The sequence below is a fragment of the Megalobrama amblycephala genome, linkage group LG6 (genome assembly GCF_018812025.1).
Source record: "Megalobrama amblycephala isolate DHTTF-2021 linkage group LG6, ASM1881202v1, whole genome shotgun sequence".
Taxonomy (NCBI): Eukaryota; Metazoa; Chordata; class Actinopteri; order Cypriniformes; family Xenocyprididae; genus Megalobrama; species Megalobrama amblycephala.
The window spans coordinates 2829662-2850136 of NC_063049.1; the positions used below are offsets into that span (position 1 = coordinate 2829662).

At 35.2% G+C, this 20475-nt stretch overlaps 1 protein-coding gene and 1 non-coding gene across 2 annotated transcripts; both read right to left on the reverse strand.

The window, feature by feature from the left end:
- Positions 1-8021: 8021 nt before the first annotated feature.
- trnar-ccg lies at positions 8022-8094 on the reverse strand. Its single transcript has one exon. It is a non-coding gene; the product is annotated as a tRNA-Arg (tRNA).
- Positions 8095-16649: 8555 nt separating this feature from the next.
- On the reverse strand, positions 16650-20213 carry LOC125269681. The gene is made up of 8 exons (XM_048192624.1): positions 20076-20213; positions 18654-18881; positions 18392-18564; positions 17972-18071; positions 17547-17864; positions 17293-17449; positions 16990-17103; positions 16650-16898 (listed from the first exon to the last, which is right to left on the reverse strand). The coding sequence occupies exons 2-7, from the start codon at positions 18879-18881 to the stop codon at positions 17036-17038; spliced, it is 1044 nt and encodes a 347-aa protein (XP_048048581.1). The 5' UTR covers positions 20076-20213; the 3' UTR covers positions 16650-16898; positions 16990-17035.
- Between the last annotated feature and the right edge of the window lie 262 nt (positions 20214-20475).

Below are 20475 nucleotides of genomic sequence, written 5' to 3' on the forward strand. Positions count from 1 at the left end.
TATTATGTAAATTACTGTAATTATTTTCCTCTATAAAGCAGTTCTGCAGAAAACAGTGATGTCATCATCTAGGCTAGCTTAGTTCAGTTCTCATCCTATAATGTCAGTACTGTCAGATCAATAATATTGTTGAATATTATTGAATATTGTTGAGAACATTTTCCACATCAGCCGGATCCAGCCTTGACAGCCTTGTCTCCACACCCCTTGCTCTTTCTCCTCATCATCCTCTTACACATACTCTTCCTCCTCTACTTTTCAGATTGTTTCCATCTATTGTTGGTATCATCATTCAGCATCTCTGCACTCTGAACTGACCTATATTTTATACAGTTGATTTGATCACATCATTAGAAATAAGTGTGGATAATTTTGAGTCATTGTGTTTAAAGGATGACAACTGTGTTGTAGTTGTGTTTAACTTTTGCCACATGTATTTACCATTTTGCAACACAGTGCAAAATGTGTTTTAGTGAGTAAGAATGTGTTTAGAGTTTTGCAAAAAGAGTGGATGAGATTTGCAAACAGTGTCTTAACTACCTGTACTTGTTTAAGGTTTTGTCTACAAAGTGACTGATTCGACAAATGGGTTTAGGCCACTGAGCATTGGGTTCAGAGAATGGGGTTTAGTGTTTTAGCAATTGTGAAATACTGTAATACAAAAATAAAACAAAATACACTACTGTAAATACAGAAAAACAGGCCAATTGTGCGTGGGTGGGATTATAGATCCCGCCATCTGTTTGGGTCTGGCCACATGATCCACCACCATTGCTCTAATATCATCTGAAATATTGTTCCGTGCATAGCCTCTTTAACCATGTCCTACTCCTCTCTCTCTTTGTCTTCCTCTTCCTCTGCCTCCACCTCTTGCTCTCCATGCTTGCAGAGTTCTCAAATTGGCTTAACTGAGGCCTTTTTGTAACTGGCTGATTGGTGTTCAGTTTTGTAAATAAGTGTTTTGAGGTGTGTGTCAACGTCTTTTCAATTACAGTTTTTTTCAGTTGCTAACAAGCATTGTTCAATACCGAAACCACATTTTCAAAACTCTTCACACAGTCTGCATTACCAGGATGAATGTTGGCCAAACAGTTAATCTCACCTATAAAACTCACTCAGACCAACATAACACTGGCAACAATTCTCATTCAGAAAACACACATTTAATTCACAACACACTGACCTAAAAAAACACTAACAACAGGAAGCATTACATAATTGATGAACTTTTCTTTTTTAAAGTTTCAGTGATTTTCCACATAAATCAGTTCTTCATATAGAATATTGTAACACAATTTCACTTTATTGAAAGCATTTGTAACACGAATGAATCAGAAATTACAGTTTTTTACAATCGTTAGGACACATTTCTCAATACTTAGGTCACTTTTTCAAAACTCTTCTACCAAAACACTTCATTCATGTCTCAAATCAACTCATTCTTCCAGAACACTAGCAAAGGTTTTCACCCATCAAACACACTTTGTCAGTCATAAAATACTGACCTAAAAACACTAACATCAGGTATCATTTTACAATGTTTTCTTTTGTAACATTTCTTAACAAAACAAGAATAACACTGTTGTTTATAATTCACTTCAGTTTGTTACATGAACCTTGTTTACATAACAGTACAAAATTATTCCAAAGTTTTCCTCTTTGAATGGATGATAATGAAATTGAAAAACAAATGCTTGTGTAGGTGTTCAGTTTCATCTAATTGCTTTGATAGTATTTGATTTTTTAGATTCAGCATATATTTCATTACAATATGTTTTGCGATGCGTCTCTAAGCACCTTTACCTTATTTTTATTATTCTCAGGTTAGGTAAGAAAGTCAAATCTGACCTAAATTATAAGCATTTTAAAAAATACTTACAATCAGACAGAAGACTTCTCCGTGGTCTGTTCAGGCTCAACGACTTAAATTAATGCCACATGAGGCCGAGTTTAGTTATAAAGTTATAAGTTCATTTATTTATTACACTAATACTACTAACATTACATATATTCTACTAACATTCTATACAAGTAATCAAATAAAGTATAAGTATTGAAAAGTTCCTCAGTCAAGGCAATATCAGCGATGGAGGCATCATCAGCTGGTTCTGGTGTCGGAGGTGCAGCCTCAGGTATGAAGCAGCCCCTCCTGTTCTCTTCATGGTCCAGCCTTTTATAGACTATCTGACCACTTGATGTCATCTTTTTGGGAATTCCCCTTATCTGAGTCTATATATAGAGGCCTCTCCTCTTTGTTCTGGACTCTTTTCCTCTGCTGCGTCCTGCTCTTCTGATCAAGACATCCTTCAATGGTAAGACTGCCTTTCTTTCTAATACATGTTATTTCCTTTCTAATCTACTAACATGTTACTAACAAATGCATTTCCAGTTGCTTTGTATTCTTTCATAAGTGATTAATACATGCTTTAATAAAGGCATTACAATACCAGTTGTCTGTCATTCTTTAGTAGTTAATACATGCCTTAATAAAGATGTTACAATACCAGTTGTCTGTCATTCTTTACAGTTTTTTTCAATTGCTAACAAGCATTTAGCAATACTTAAAGTACTTTTTCTAAACTCTTAACACAGCAACACACAAACATCACACAGTTAACCAAACAGTTAATTTTCTGCCCAAAACCACATTTTGTTATATAAACACAAACTCCACATTTCAAAACGCTAAAAACCTTTTTCAACACATACTAACTCTATCAAAACACAGCAAACCTGATTCAAAATCGAGTCGTTCTGTCAAAACATAGCACTAGTTTTCTATTCAACATGAACATATAGTCAATCAAAGCGCAATGACTGTCAAAATACTAACAGGTGATGGCATTACGAAAACTGCATTTACTTGTCATGTTTCAGTTCTACCTGCAGAAAATATGAAATCCATTGTTTTTATAATTCAGTTTCCTTTTACTACAGTAATAGAGTAATGTATGTAAGCCATTCTATATTTTTGGTTGAGTGTTGAATGTGTTCATTCTTGGCAACAGAAGTGAGTCATTATTTTATAGAATGTGCAGTACAAAAAAAGAAGAAGAAAGTAACAGAATTGCTCAGGGCAGCTACTGGTCAGATGAGTCCCCTATGCAGAACTTCAGTTGGCCCCTTGGTTGAAATCTCTTTTTGGGGTTGGGTGTGTGGTGTTGATGTTGCCCTCATAGAGGGTGGGATGGTGTCCCATTGGTAGTTAGTGCCCTACGCAGACCACATATTCTGCATATATGGAACAGTGGTAGTGGAATCGTTGTAGTAAAAGCTTTACATGAAGCATTTACTGAAATTAAAACATGAAATTGCTGCCATTGATCAACAACAAATCCAACATGCATGGCCTTTGGTTACTGTTGAAGCTTTTTTTCCCACCACAGAATAAAAAAGCATAAAAGGTAATTGTGACTTTTTATCTCACAATTCTATTTTTTTATTTTTTATTTTTTTTATTTGCAATTGTGAATATACATCTCACAATTCTGACTTTTTTCCCCTCAGAATTGTGATATGTAAACTATAGGAATTGAGTTTAAAAAGTCAGAATTGTGAGATAAAAAGACATAATTACCTTTTTTATTTTCTATGCATGGCAGAAATAAGCTTTCATAGGTTCCACGTGTAAGTGAAAAAAACAGAGATGCACAGTCCAGCATTCTTCCTCCTCTCCCATACCTCTTCTTCTCCCTTGTCCTGATTCAACTTCTCCTTTCCTCCTTCATCTATTCTTCTCCCTTACCCAGATATTATTTTCTCTCTGCTCCTCTGTGTTGTTCTTCATCCACACTGAACAAATCCGATTCAAAGAGTCCTATTTTACTGTGTGTCCATGTAATGAAAATAACTTAAACACCTGCGCTTCCAACTGAGATTGGAATCTGCTATTTCTCAATATTTCAGTGATCTGCTAATTAAAAATGCTTATCAATTGTTTAGTATTTGTTTTATATATTTTTTTTCAATACTTTTGAGCTGCTGTTGTTGCAGAATTAGAGGTTTTATCCTATATTTAAAGATTGGAACATTGGGTCTTCATTTCTGACTTGCTGTGTTTAAGCATTTGCAAATAAGATGAGAAAGATCCATGATTTTGGTATGAGGTAAGCTTATATGAAAAGAAAATTTAAGCATTTAAGAAATGTGTTAATTGATTGCATTTTGTGTGAAAACGACATGAATTGTGTTAATGGTATGGCCACAACAGACGGATGTTCTGCTAAATGTGTTTAGAGTTTTGAAAATGTGACTACAGATTGGACAAAAGTATGTTAGCAATTGAAAAAAACTGTAATGGTTAATATATGCTTTAATAAAGACGTTACAATACCAGTTGTCTGTCATTCTTCAGTGGTTAATATATATGCTATTGGGCTTTTTTTTCTTTCTACATTCTTTTGATGTGATCACATCTTTTCATTTACATGAACAGTTATCAATCTTTCTGTTTACATGAACAGTTATCAACCTTTTTGTTTACATGAACAGTTATCAACCTTTTTGTTTACATGAACAGTTATCAACCTTTTTGTTTACATGAACAGTTATCAACTTTTTTGTTTACATGAACAGATATCAATCTTTTTTGTTTACATGAACAGTTATCAACTTTTTTGTTTACATGAACAGATATCAATCTTTTTTGTTTACATGAACAGCTATCAAACATTTTGTTTCACTGTTTACCCATAAACAAGTTATCTATATATCTATATATACAAGTTATCATAACAGCTGTACTTCCTAAACAGCTAACTTCTTTTCACTTGTTTACACACAAACATGTCATTGAACATGTTTCTTCCTCCAAGGTATCTCTTTATGATAGCTGTACCTCATAAACAGCTAACTTCTGTTTATCTTCAAATCACAGTTGTGTTGTTATTATTATTCTTTATAAATCACTTATTTCAATAAATGTTTTTTTCCTTTTAAGTTTCAGTTGTGTTGTCATTATTATTCTTTATAAGCAGAAGAGGTACAAGTAGCCTAGAAAAGTTGCATTTCCTAATGAAGCAGGGTGTGGCTCATATCAACAAATATTACTGTAGAAATGTAGCAAATTGCTGTCGTATTTACAGTTTTTTTCAATTGCTAACATACATTTGTCCATTCTGTAGTCACATTTTCAAAACTCTAAACACATTTAGCAGAACATCCATCTGTTGTGGCCATACCATTAACACAATTCATGTCGTTTTCACACAAAATGCAATCAATTAACACATTTTTTAAATGCTTAAATTTTCTTTTCATATAAGCTTACCTCATACCAAAATCATGGATCTTTCTCATCTTATTTGCAAATGCTTAAACACAGCAAGTCAGAAATGAAGACCCAATGTTCCAATCTTTAAATATAGGATAAAACCTCTAATTCTGCAACAACAGCAGCTCAAAAGTATTGAAAAAAATATATAAAACAAATACTGAAACAATTGATAAGCATTTTTAATTAGCAGATCACTGAAATATTGAGCAGATTCCAGTCTCAGTTGGAAGTATAGTCAGGGGTTGAACTTCTTTCCATTACATGGACATACACAGTAAAATAGGACTCTTTGAATCGGATTCGTTCAGTGTGGATGAAGAACAACACAGAGGAGCAGAGAGAAAATAATATCTGGGTAAGGGAGAGGAATAGATGGAGGAAAGGAGAAGTTGGATCAGGACAAGGGAGAAGAAGAGGTATGGGAGAGGAGGAAGAATGCTGGACTGTGCATCTCTGTTTTTTTCACTTACACGTGGAACCTATGAAAGCTTATTTCTGCCATGAATAGAAAATAAAAAAGGTAATTATGTCTTTTTATCTCACAATTCTGACTTTTTAAACTCAATTCCTATTGTTTATATATCACAATTCTGAGGGGAAAAAGTCAGAATTGTGAGATAAAAAGTCACAATTACCTTTTATACTTTTTTTATTCTGTGGTGGAAAAAAGCTTCAACAGTAACCAAAGGCCATGTATGTTGGATTTGTTGTTGATCAATGGCAGCAATTTCATGTTTTCATTTCAGTAAAAGCTTCATGTAAACCTTTTACTACAACGATTCCACTACCATTGTTCCATATATGCAGAATATGTGGTCTGCGTAGGGCACTAACTACCAAGGGGACACCATCCCACCATCTATGGGCACCATCAACACCACACACCCAACCCCAGAAAGAGATTTCAACCAAGGGGGACACTGAAGTTCTGCATAGGGGACACATCTGACCAGTAGCTGCCCTGAGCAATTCTGTTACTTCCTTCTTCTCTTTTTCTACTGCACGTTCTATAAAATAATGACTCACTTCTGTTGCCAAGAATGCACACATTCAACACTCAACCAAAAATGTAGAATGGCTTGCATGCATTATACTATTACTGTAGTAAAAGGAAACTGAATTTTAAAAACAATGGATTTCATATTTTCTCCAGTTTGAACCGAAACATGACAAGTAATGCAGTTTTCATAATGCCATCAACTGTTAGTATTTTGACAGTCATTGCGCTTTGATTGACTATATGTTCATGTTGAATAGAAAACTAGTGCTATGTTTTGACAGAACGACTCGATTTTGAATCAGTTTTGCTGTGTTTTGATAGAGTTAGTATGTGTTGAAAAAGGTTTTTAGCATTTTGAAATGTGGAGTTTGTGTTTATATAACAAAATATGGTTTTGGGCAGAAAATTAACTATTTGGCTAACTGTGTGATGTTTGTGTGTTGCTGTGTTAAGAGTTTAGAAAAAGTACTTTAAGTATTGCTAAATGCTTGTTAGCAATTGAAAAAAACTGTAGTTTTGTATTATGTTATTGTTTTGAACATAAGTTTAACAGTTTTGAAAACAGTATGTAAGCATGCGCAAATTGGCCTGTACGTACAAAGAGTTTTGGCAGTTGTTGTGTCTGATTGAGAAAAGAATTCATGAAATTTGAGAGATTTTGTGCCAAAGCAATGATAATTGATCCTCAGTTTAGCCCACATAGATTTTTGTTGTGCTCACTGTATGAAGAGTTTTGCAAAAGTGACCTAAGTATTGAGAAATGTGTCCTAGCGTCTGTAAAAAACTGTAATCAAAATTTCATTTTTTTATATGAATATAGTACTTGAAAATTATAACCAAAAGGTGAAAAAATAGGGAAAAAACTCCAGGGCTGCAATGATAATAAAAAAAGAATAAATAAAATACATTCTACACATTACTGTAACAACACGTGTAGTTGTTCATTATAGTAAATTACAGTGATGATTCTAGTCTGCTCTCTCTCTTGCATTGGAGTGGGTGGAATTTCAGCTAAAATTGCAATTAGCTTGTAATGATTTTTTAATTTTTGGCTATAAATATTTAAATATAATATTTTTAAATAATTACTGCATAAATGCTTGGAATTTGCCATCATTCTGTTTCGAATGTGTTTTTAATAATTTTGAATGCAGTGTGTTAGCATTAGAACAATGTGCTGAAAATACATAGTATTTTGCATGTTGTGGAGTACGAATGGGAAAAGAGTTCCTGAATTTTGAAAAGTGTGGTCACTGAATGCATTTTGTCTGAAAGAAATGAAAAATGGTTCACAGTTTGGTCAACATTGACTTTTGTTTTGCTGACTGTGTGAAGAGTTTTGAAAATGTGGTTTCAGTATTGAACAATGCTTGTTAGCAACTGAAAAAAACTGTAAAATCACCCCCATTTCATTTTTAAAGATGGTAAATGAAGTTACAGTCACACTGGGTACAGTATTGCTAAGCAACAAAACAAAAAGTCTTTGGAATATATTTCAAAATTTTCCAAAAGAGCTCGTGAACAAATATTAGCTATTAGCATACTATAAGTCTTTAAGCATGAAGATCCAATAAAGCAGCATTGCACTTCAAAAGGGAATAACTTCAGTAAACGAAAAAATATGTCAATGCATGAAAGAAATTCTAAAAAAAAAAAAAAGATTCCATCACGAACGTAACATCACTTGTTATATAAAATATGCGTAGTATTTGAAAGTGCGGTACAAAAAATTCCTCTCACTCAGATCGACCCAGATGGGACTCGAACCCACAATCCCCAGCTCCGGAGGCTGATGCCTTATCCATTAGGCCACTGGGTCAACACAACACATTAGGTTGAAACATAGTACTTTGAAATATAATATTTACGGAGAAACATACGCCAACTATAGAGAAAAATGCCTTTACTGTGACAGTATTTATCTTTTTGTGAAAACGGAAGCAAGGTGTGTTCTACTTCGGCTGGATTTAACGATCGGCGATTGCAGGCAGGGAAGGAGTTAAAAAACGGAAACGTGAAGTCGGACACTAGGCTCGTTTGAGATACGTCTTGCCTCGCCTCAAAAGTGCGAGATTTCCGCGCAGGTGCCGAAAATGTTTATGCTCAATTTCCCTTAACTTTCCCCCTCATTCTCTATGGTAGTGCTTAACTCTACGAATGCAATATATTTGTGGCCACAGGTAGATTTCATGGCGCTTTTCCGCCTTTTCCGTGGCGGGGCCAAGCACAGGTCTCTGCGGAACAAAAAAGGGGCGTTTTCCCATTTTTGGGTGTTTTCAGACCTGGATTAGGCGTTTTTAACAATCCAATCAAAAAAGTACGGAAGCCCTGAAAAGCCATACATCATCGTTTTTTCTTTCGCGTTATCTCGTGATCAATGTTTTATGTTTTATGTAGAAAAGTAAAAAATAAAGAATAAAAAGAATGCTGCATGTCACTTTTTCCGAGTGCCTAAGTGTAGACGTATGGAAACGTTTTACTCATGGATACAACATTTTATTTACGAATACTTACCCTAAAGTAAATGTGTGACAGATAATTTTAAACCCAGTCAAAACTCAAATCAGTTACTGCGAAAAGGGAAGGCAACTATATTTCAGTATCATTGTAATTCAGTCAGACAAATAAAATGTGAATGCTACAAACTATTTATTGGGACAAAAAAAAAAAAAAAATAAATAAATCAGCATAGTCTATGAAAAGAAACTTTGAAGTGATCTGTAATATCTTTTATAAACCGTTTTTCAACCATCATGTCATAAAGCTACAGTACAAGTATTTTATAATAATTGTTGCACTTCAAATATTTAAACAGCACAGAAAACGAGCAACAACGAGCGAGAAGAGTATGTATTTTATTTATATTAAGGAAATGCATGGCAAACAGTGGCGTGTTCTGAAATGAGGAGGCACATTTTTTATTTATTTATGAATAAATGTAAATTCATGTGCTTTACTCTTAACGTTGACACATCTTTCTTGTTAAATAAACATTACTTTACATTACATCAAAAAATAAAAAAAATAAACCAAATACAATTCTATTTTGTAATTTTACACTAACAATGTATTGTAATAAATATTCTATTTATCAAAACCAAGTCAATCTCATCAAGTTAGTGTTTTAAGCATTTCTACATTAATTCCAAAATAAAATAACTAAAGGCAATAATAATTTAAACAATATATTTTATTTGTGTATTGATGTTTTTCTTATTAATAGTCAACTTAAGCTATTTTGGATCATCAGTCACCCTCCGTAAACACCGTCTGTCACAGACACGAAGATGTATTTTTAATTTCACCAAGCTGATTGCACTTAAAAAACCCCGCAGTCATCATGCTTTCAGTCCATTTCAAATTTGATTTTGACGTGACATAAAGCAGTGATATCTGGGTGATCTGTTTTCTTACTTTTCAATTAGTCTCCCCATTGACGCCATCATTTGTTTATTCAAACTGACGCGCGGAACGTGCATGTCAACAAGAGGCGGGATTTATCGCACAAACCAATCATATCCAATCATAACCAATTACATCTAATCATAGCGCGATGGAGACATTGCCTCCTCTCACGTGAATTTCCCCCATTCATTCTCAATTACCCCCCACAAAACCCACCGCACACTGGGGGTCTAATGATTTTCTATCAAAGGGAGCAAAGGGAGGCATGACTTTAGGGAGGCTGTAACTTTACCTGCGGGTGTCGCTGTTGGGCAGTGTTCCTTAAGAAATACGAGTTACTTGCGCTCTTTTTAATGTCATAATTTCGAATATCTGTGTTGTTCTATATGTAATATAAATTATTTTCTCACCCAATTTTTTTTTTTTTAGGAGGCACTGTCTCCCTTGCCTCCTCGGAGGAAACGCCCCTGATGGCAAATTATTTCCTTTGTGTAAACCTTTGTCATAAAAGCTACTGCACTCATCACCAGACGAGCACCATTAAAGCCAAATATCAATTTAGATAGCATTTTACGTTTGGTGTATTATGTATTATGTATTATGTTGTATATATTAGTTTTCTTCGTATTATTATTCCTCCCCAATGGGACTCTATGGCAGCCCTATCAACAGAACATGAGAAAATGATGGAATATGGCACAATTGTAGAGATGCTACAACCAATTACAAAGCATGCTAACCAGTTGCCATTCTTTCTAATGTGGCTCTTCAGATTTCAGGTAAACCATAAGCTGCATTAGCATTAAGTTAGCTTAGCATGCTAATCTGGATAACATGTTATGTTACGTAATGTTTTTTTTTTTTTTTGGTATGCTCATTCTTACAAAAAATATCTCAAAAAATCTCTTTTACAAAAATTCTTCATTCTGAGTTAATTTTCACATGAACTACTGAACTATGGCAAGTTTGTAAACACATGTCTCCCCAGTGGCGCAACAGGATGAGTGACAGACACATGACCCAGAGACTGAATCCCATGTGGGACATCTTTGTACAATTGTGTGTAATGTCGTATCATTTTGTTGCCTTTATTATTCAAGTAAGCATTGTACTCTTTTTTATTACTCTTGGATTATACACAAGTGTTTTTTTATTCATTCTTTGTCTGTTCTCATCTGACTTTTTTGTTAATTTTGGGTTCATTCTCACCCATACTTCTGAACCAACTGTTTCATGTTCGTTCAATTGCTGCAGTTTTTGCTCTTCCTGCTCTGCATTAGGCTACAGCCTCTTCAGGGGCTTGGCCCTGTATTGCTGTTTGCAGCTCTATTTGTAAGTGTATTTGTTTTTGGTTTTTTTTACATCAATATATACAAATACAGAAGCATATGATTGCATTGGTGTATCTTACCATATTTTTACGAAATGAACTTTATATGTATTACTGATATTTATCTGACTTCGTAAAATGGATTATTATGTTGACTCAGAAAACTTAAAACAATTAGGATCACTTTAAACTTGAAACATTAGGATCACATTATTGACCACATACCCACAAACCGATAACACAAATAAAACAAATTATTTTAAATGCAATATTCTCTTTGAGGAGTGTAATAAAAACAGAAACTAAAAGTAGAAAATAGAAATTAATATACAATAATGAAAGTGGCAAGAATAAAACCTTTAGGATCAATTTATTGATATAGCCACAGCCCAATTACAAAACTAAAACAAATCCTTATTGTAAGTGCAATATTCTCTAAAAGGGGTGTAATAAAAAACTAAAAATCAGAAGCTAATTTGAAACATTAGATGTTTCCTCCAGCCTCATAAAAACAGTCGCTTCCACAGTATCCCTCGAAGTCATTTAGAGTAAAACCCTTGCAACATGCCTCTTTGACCTCTCCCTCTGTAGCCTGCACAATGATCCTTGTACAAACCCCATTTCCAGAAAAATTGGGACATTTTGTAAAATGCAGTAAAATCAAGAATCTGTGATTTGTTAATTCTTTGTTCTCTAATTATTAATTTAACTAACAAAAGTACAAAAAAAAAAAAAAAAAAAAGATTTCCAATGTTTTCACTGAATAACTTTATTGTATTTTGTAAACAAATTTTGATATTTATGGCTGCAACACACTCCAGAAAAGTTGGGACAGAGGCATGTTTACCACTGCGTCACATCACCTTTCCTTTTAATTACAATTTTTAATCATTTGGGAATTGAGGATACCAATTGTTGCAATTTTACAAGTGGAATTTTTACCCAGTCTAGCCTGATACAAGACATCTGCTCAACAGTCTGTGGTCATCGTTGTCTGATTCTCTTTTTCATGATGGGCCATACATTTTCAATAAGAGTCAGATCTGGACTGCAGGCAGGCAGTCAGACACATCCATTCTACAGTGTTATGTCTAGAAACCACTCTGATGTAGCACGTGCAGAATGAGGCCTGATTTGCTCCTGTCTGCCTCTGCTCGCTGCCTCGCTGCTGGTGGTTTGCGTCTCCGTATAGCTTTGTTTTCTCTTTTATTGAATCTTTTACTTTTATTCATTGTTGCTTATATTATTATTATTGCCTACCACATTAATCTGACGTCGCTAGCTTGTAATCTTTGAATCTAAATCGCTGTTACAACCAAGGTTATAATCGTTAACGAAAACGAACGAAAAAACGGAAACTAGGTGGGAAAAAACATTGTCGTTAACTGAAATAAAATAAAAACGAGGCATTACACACTCTTAAAACAAATGTGTTGAAAACAACACAACATGTTATTTTTAACACATGCTCTGAGTGTGCTCAGGGACAACACATGATGAGTTAAATTCAACACACAAAATGTGTTATAAAATGTAACACATAAATGTGCAGCTCAAGTTAACACATTGATGTGTTCTTTTTGTATGTACTTAACACAACTGTGTGTTACTAAGAAATTGTTTAATATATATTAATATAAAATTTATTACAAATGTTAGATCAAACAATTTGTGTACATTATGAAATCTCACAGGAACCAATTACACTGCTCACATACTATTTATTTGTTTTTCTTTTTAACATCGAATTAATGCATTCAAATATTTTTACTACAGTATGCTGACCTTAAACTTGTGAAATAAGAATGAACACATTCAACATCATACATTTTAAAAACGATTCATTAAATATTATAAAACTCATCTTTTAAGCAGTCAAATAAAATGTCAAATATGTATGAAACAGTTTAACATATAAAGTACCACATTTTCTGAACTTATTCTCAAGTGTACCAACATTTAATTTCATATAGAAAAAATACTTTTAATTAACCTAAAAACTATTCAAAGGAAATAACCATTACACACTTACTGTTTGTTTTTCTTTTTTAACATGGAATTAATGCGTTCAAATGTTTTTACTACAGTACACTGACTATAAACTTGTGAAATAAGCATTAACACATCATACATTTTAAAAACCATTCATCAAATATTATAAAACTCATCTGTTAAGCAGTCAAATAAAATGTCAAATATGTATGAAACAGTCTAACATATAAAGTACCATATTTTCTAAACTTATTCTCAAGTGTACCAACATTTAATTTTCATACAGAAAAAAATATTTTAATTAACCTAAAAACTGTATTCAAAGAAATAACCATTACACACTTACGGTGTATGCATTCACCTATAGGTGATCATGTTAAAAAACAATTCATTGTCTAATCTGGTCAAAACACAATGTGTTCAACAGTTTCAACCGCCAACATGTTTAAAACAAAATTTTGTATTTAGGAGTTACATATTGCTGATCACAAAATGATACAATATTTAAAGGTCTGTAATCTATTAAGTCACCAGGCAGCTTTGCCATATCAAAATCTTTGGTTCTGATGACATTGAAGGAAAAAAGATGTTCATCAAAATATTTAACTTAAAACTCTCAGAAACATAAGTGCACATTCTCTTTCACTTAGGGGAATAATGTGTATAACTTCACCAAATAATGGTTCTCCCCACTCATCTGCTTTTAAAGTCAGAATGCATCCTGTCCTGTATGTTGTCCCCAAAAAACTGATAGTGTTTGCCACATGAACTGAACTGGTATAAGTGAGAGTCTCAAAATGAGAGTCTGTCTTAAGTTTGTCAAGCAATTTGTCACCTTTATACAAAGATGCAATCACAACTGGGAAAGCATTTGAAAGTCGTTCACTTTCCTCACGCAGTGAACGACTCACTTTCCTCAGCTGGCGACTCACTTTCCTCGCGCAGTGAACGACTCACTTTCCTCAGCTGGCGACTCACTTTCCTCACGCAGCGAACGACTCACTTTCCTCAGCTGGCGACTCACTTTCCTCGCGCAGTGAACGACTCACTTTCCTCAGCTGGCGACTCACTTTCCTCACGCAGCGAACGACTCACTTTCCTCAGCTGGCGACTCACTTTCCTCGCGCAGCGAACGACTCACTTTCCTCACACAGCGAACGACTCACTTTCCTCAGCTGGCGACTCACTTTCCTCACGCAGTGAACGACTCACTTTCCTCAGCTGGCGACTCACTTTCCTCGCGCAGTGAACGACTCACTTTCCTCAGCTGGCGACTCACTTTCCTCAGCTGGCGACTCACTTTCCTCACGCAGCGAACGACTCACTTTCCTCAGCTGGCGACTCACTTTCCTCGCGCAGCGAACGACTCACTTTCCTCAGCTGGCGACTCACTTTCCTCGCGCAGTGAACGACTCACTTTCCTCAGCTGGCGACTCACTTTCCTCACGCAGCGAACGACTCACGCAGTGAACGACTCACTTTCCGCAGCCGGTGACTTACTTGCCGCAGCCGGCGACTCACTTTCCTCACGCAGCAATTGACTCTCCTCACGTTTCTTTTCAAATACTGTGATGATGCAATAAATAACTACATCGAGTAAAGTTTATCATTTTTTGTGTTGTAATTGTAATTTATTCTGAAGCAATATTCCAATCAGTGTTCTGTAAACTGTTGTTAAGATGTAAACTGTAAATCATCAGATCTGTATACGCTCCCTTAAAGGGATAGGTCAATCATCAAAAATAAAAATTCTGTCATCCTTGCCTTACCTTCTAGTTGTTCCGAACCTGTATGAGTTTCTTTCTTCTGTTGAACTAAAAATATATTTTGAATGTCAGTAAACAGACAGCTGACTGTAGCCAGTGAGTTTCATAGTAGGAAAAAAAAATACTATGGAAGTCACTGGTTACCGTCAACTGTCTGGTTACTGACATTCTTCAAAATATTATCATTTTTAGCTCAACAGAAGAAAGAAACTCATATAGGTTTGGAACAACTAGAGTGTAAGTCAATGATGACAGAATTATCATTTAGGTTTAACTATCCCTTGAAATTGATTGTCATGGCATTTTTTTTTTTTTTTTTTTTTTACCTTTTTAAAAAGGTAATTTCCCCTAACCTTGGCTATCAATGTCATGTTAATTAGAATAACTCAAGATACTAAAGATACATTTTTGATTTGCAGTTGTCATGCTTAAAAACTGGTTCTGCAGATTTTTGACATTTCAAAATTGCATTGTTTTTGTAACACAGTTTAATGTATCTTTAGTTAAAGTTATATATTTTATCAACATTTGAACTTTGCAAAAAGGGAAATGTCACTTTTTCAGAATATTGTATATTAAAGATAATTTGTAAAATCCACAAAAGCTTTATAGATCTTTACTGTAAAGTTGTTAAACAGTGTTTTTCATGCTTGTTTTGCACATTCATATTCAATTTTATATACATGCATCTAAATGCCACTTCTCATGCAGATTTCCTCTGCCATGGAAAAAATAATGGTAAAAGCCCTACAGTGAGTTATTCTAATTAGCCTAACATGAAATTGATAGCCAAGGTTAGGGGAAATTAACTTTTTATAAAGGTAAAAAAAAAAAAAAAATGCCATGACAATCAATTTCAAGGGATAGTTAAACCTAAATGATAATTCTGTCATCATTGACCTACACTCTAGTTGTTCCAAACCTATATGAGTTTCTTTCTTCTTTTGAGCTAAAAATGATAATATTTTGAAGAATGTCAGTAACCAGACAGTTGACGGTAACCAGTGACTTCCATAGTATTTTTTTTTCCTACTATGAAACTCACTGGCTACAGTCAGCTGTCTGTTTACTGACATTCAAAATATATATTTTAGTTCAACAGAAGACAGAAACTCATACAGGTTCGGAACAACTAGAAGGTAAGGCAAGGATGACAGAATTTTTATTTTTGATTGACCTATCCCTTTAAGGGAGCGTATAGCTACAAATCTGATGATTTACAGTTTACATCGTAACAACAGTTTACAGAACACTGATTGGAATATTGCTACAGAATAAATTACAATTACAACACAAAAAATTATAAACTTTACTCGATGTAGTTATTGCATCATCACAGTATTTGAAAAGAAACGTGAGGAGAGTCAATTGCTGCGTGAGGAAAGGGAGTCGCCGGCTGCGGAAAGTAAGTCACCGGCTGCGGAAAGTAAGTCACCGGCTGCGGAAAGTGAGTCGCCGGCTGCGGAAAGTGAGTCGCCGGCTGCGGAAAGTGAGTCGTTCACTGCGTGAGTCGTTCGCTGCGTGAGGAAAGTGAGTCGCCAGCTGAGGAAAGTGAGTCGTTCACTGCGTGAGGAAAGTGAGTCGTTCACTGCATGAGGAAAGTGAGTCGCCAGCTGAGGAAAGCGAGTCGTTCACTGCGTGAGGAAAGTGAGTCGTTCGCTGCGTGAGGAAAGTGAGTCGTTCACTGCGTGAGGAAAGGGAGTCGTTCGCTGCGTGAGGAAAGTGAGTCGTTCACTGCGTGAGGAAAGTGAGTCGCCAGCTGAGGAAAGTGAGTCGTTCGCTGCGTGAGGAAAGTGAGTCGGCAGCTGAGGAGAGTGAGTCGTTCGCTGCGTGAGGAAAGTGAGTCGCCAGCTGAGGAAAGTGAGTCGTTCACTGCGTGAGGAAAGTGAGTCGCCAGCTGAGGAAAGTGAGTCGTTCGCTGCGTGAGGAAAGTGAGTCGGCAGCTGAGGAGAGTCAGTGGTCAGCTGCGTGAGGAAAGTGAGTCGTTCGCTGCGTGAGGAGAGTGTGTATACAGATGCACCGCCGGCCTATCAGTGGTAAACTCAGTGGCTACTGGGAATTGAATAGTGAATTCCCGCGACAAGTCGGTAGCCATATTTTTGGACCTTCCGGCCCGCCATAGGTACCGGCCTACAGAAATGAAACAATGAAAAGCATCAGAAAATGTTGCTGCATGAGAAACAATGTTGTTTATCACAAGCTAAGAGTAAAAAAAGCATACCGGCACTTGCTCCAACAGGTATGAGACTGCAGAGTTCACACAGCATTTACTGCCAGCAACACTTCTCCCAGACGCCGTGGGTGAGGATCGTCAACATAGTGTAGCACAGCTCATCTTGATGAAGATGAAGTGAAGATGCAGGTCACATGCAAAAGAAGAATTTTAAACAAAATTTATATTATTATTATTTTATTATTAATTTATTTCATGAATTGAACATTAAAATTCATATTTAGTTTTCTCATTTAAACTAGGTTTAAAAATGTGTGCACATGCAACAAACATTGAGGCAGAAAATCATACCATCTTGCTGATTGTTGGCTTTCTCCAGCAAGTGTTGTATGTCATTTTTCTTCTCCAAGGATGCTATTTGCTTCAGCTTTGGAATTATGCACCCTTCCCATTTCCGGATAAAAAAGTCGTTTTTGCCATCCGTGAGTTTGGAAAATTCAATGTCCATCTTCAATGAAAAAAAAGAAAAAGAAAGAAATATTAATATTACAATTATGGAATATAAGTTTGTGTAAAGTTCTCTCTTAGTTGAGCATGTCTATTACCAAGGCGGGCATGTCAAGAAATCTGGGATATTCTTTGAAGATTTCAGCAACAGTTGGGGATTTGCTTGTTATCCATTTCCTTCGGTAACTGAAGGTTTGTTCAACTGCAGCCTTTATTGATGATGAATTCTCTGGTGACGGTCGCATCCTTTTTATCAGGGTCAACCACTCACTTGGCACAGTTTCATCTTGACTCGGCAAAGAAGGTTGCAGTGTACAATGACGACGTTTCAAACTGTACATCCGCTGGTTCTGTTGAAGCTTCCGTCTGATGTTCTCTATAAAGCCACTGTGTGATGGCCCATCAAAAAAATGCTCCTGACATGAGTAATGCAAAAATAGAATTAAGTTGGAGTCAAATATACTTGAGCAGTTTAAATTCACATTGCTAAATAATTTATTTTATAATGTAAAAACATCCTTACATGTCCCTCATTTTCACCAAAGGGCACTTGAATCCTTAACGAGGGGAACAATGACACAATCTCCTTTGCTAGTGCCAGCTTTTCTGTACCAAATGGATAGCTGGGAGAAAAAAAAAAGAAAAAAAAAAAAAAATCAAGTCACAGAAATGGCTCTAACACAAACATCGACAAACATAAAGACACTATATATATATATATATATATATATATATATATATATATATATATATATATATATATATATATATATAAACACTGGTACTTTAGACTGTTAAAGTTATTTATTGAATTAACCTTATTTACTTTTCTATTTTTAACAGTTTTATGAAATGTTTAATTTATTTAAATACAATGTAATTTAAATTAAATTTATTTTAAACAAATACACCTTACATTTTATAAACAACCACTTATACTCACAATCCATGTTTCTCAACGAGGTCACTGACAGCAACTTTAACAAGAAACTTTCTTGAAGAAATAGAAAGTGTCTTTGTCTCTTCGTGTTCTCTCAGGATTGTAGGGGCTTTTTCTTCAAGCAGTGTAAGCAATCCAGTTGGGGTGCCAGTACGAGTTACATCTGATGAATGACACTAAGAAATGAAAATGAAAAACATTTTAAGTATTTAAATGTTTACTTTGACCACTAGTAATATAAATGTGAAATACATTAATGGTTTACCTGTAATGGTTGAACACTTCCTTCTAATATATCCTGGGTGTTGCTTGCAATATAATGTATTTGAAATTTGTCAAGAGACAGCTCAGTTTTGGCTGAGGCTATCAGTTCTCCGATACTTCCAACTGTGAATAGTTTTCGCCATATTTCCTTTCCGTCTATGAAGACAGTTGCAAGCACTCTGTGTAAAATTGTTAGAGTAACTGTAATTTGTTCCTCGACATCCATCATCTAAATAAAAGGGGGAAAAATATCCATATATATACACCGCACAATGAGAAAACAAATAACAGTGTATAACAATAAAAAATTACATTTTAAATAGTCAGTGACTCGTCAGGTAACGTAGCACAAAAATGGCGCGCAAGGTCGATTACGTTATGTTTGCGTTGTTGAATATGAAACATTCCATAGTAATTGTAAAAGGACCATAAGGTTAATGAGTTCATACTCAACGTTCAATACAAATATGTATTTCGCTTAATACGTATAATTAACAATTCTGCCAACACGGCTTTACAAAAACCGTAAATGCGACAGCTAGTTGGCCTATAGACGACATTTAGTTAGTGATGGCCGATTTCGAAACACTGCTTCATGAAGCTCCGAAGCTTCATGAATCTTTTTGTTTCGAATCAGTGATTCGGAGCGTGTATCAAACTGCCAAAGTCACGTGATTTTAGTAAACGAGGCTTCATTACGTCATCACTGTTTCGAAACAGTTCGAAATTTCAGTGGTTCACCGATAGAGGGCGATGATAAAGTGAGCCCATGAATCATGCAGATTTACTGAGAACTATTGAACAAGTGTCTAGGGCTTTACCCTATGGTTTTACCTGATCTCCGATCAGTTTAATACAGTTGTAGATGTTTTAATTATACATTAGAATAATCAAAATTAATAATGGTAGTTATTAATCTCTTATTGGCCTGTTTAGCTTGAGCCATGGAACAGATAAACAAGCCTTTAAAATTGATAAAAGAACACAAATTATACAGACACTCTATATTTAATCTTATTAGATGATTAGTTAATTCCATTTAATTGATTTTACTTTAAATAAAACTTTTGAAATACATTTGTTAAAGTGTATTTTTAATGCATGTTTGGCCTGAGTTTTGTTGCATTTGCACTGCTCTGACCACTAGGGGTCACCGTGGAGACGGGTGTCAGATTGTTCCGAAGCCTCGAATCATTACGGCACATTTGATTCAGCTGCTTCAGTGTTTCATGAAGCCTCGATCTGCCCATCACTACATTTAGTTAACAGGCCAGCCGTGTATTTGAACTGGGGTACGAATCATGGAGACGACATAATTAAAAAAATACAACAACAACTTCTTGGACAACTAACACAAAATAATCTTAGGCAAGGTTGGGAAAAAAGTTACTATTATAGAGGTATTTTAATTATTTTCACTCACCTGAGGCAGAAAGCTGAATCATCCGACATGGCTGACGGGGCGACAGTTGAAAAGGAACGTCACTACGCAGGCGCGCCATGCGCGCACAGCATGCCGAAATCCAGTATTCTCACCCCGCGCGCCCAAATGCTTATTTTATATTGGCAACATTATAAACTACATGAATACAGTAGATATCAATATAAGTAAAAAAAAAAAAAAAAAAAAAAAAAAAAACATTTTATTTATATGTACTGCTTAAATGTGTTTAACACAGGGGCGTAAATCGCGGGGGGACGGGGGGGTCAGGACCACCCCTATCTGAGTGCAGTCGCCAAAAAAAAATAATTAAAAAACACTGTAAGTATTGTAAATGATATATAGTTATAATAATTGTGTAAGTATTAAAGAAATACAAACG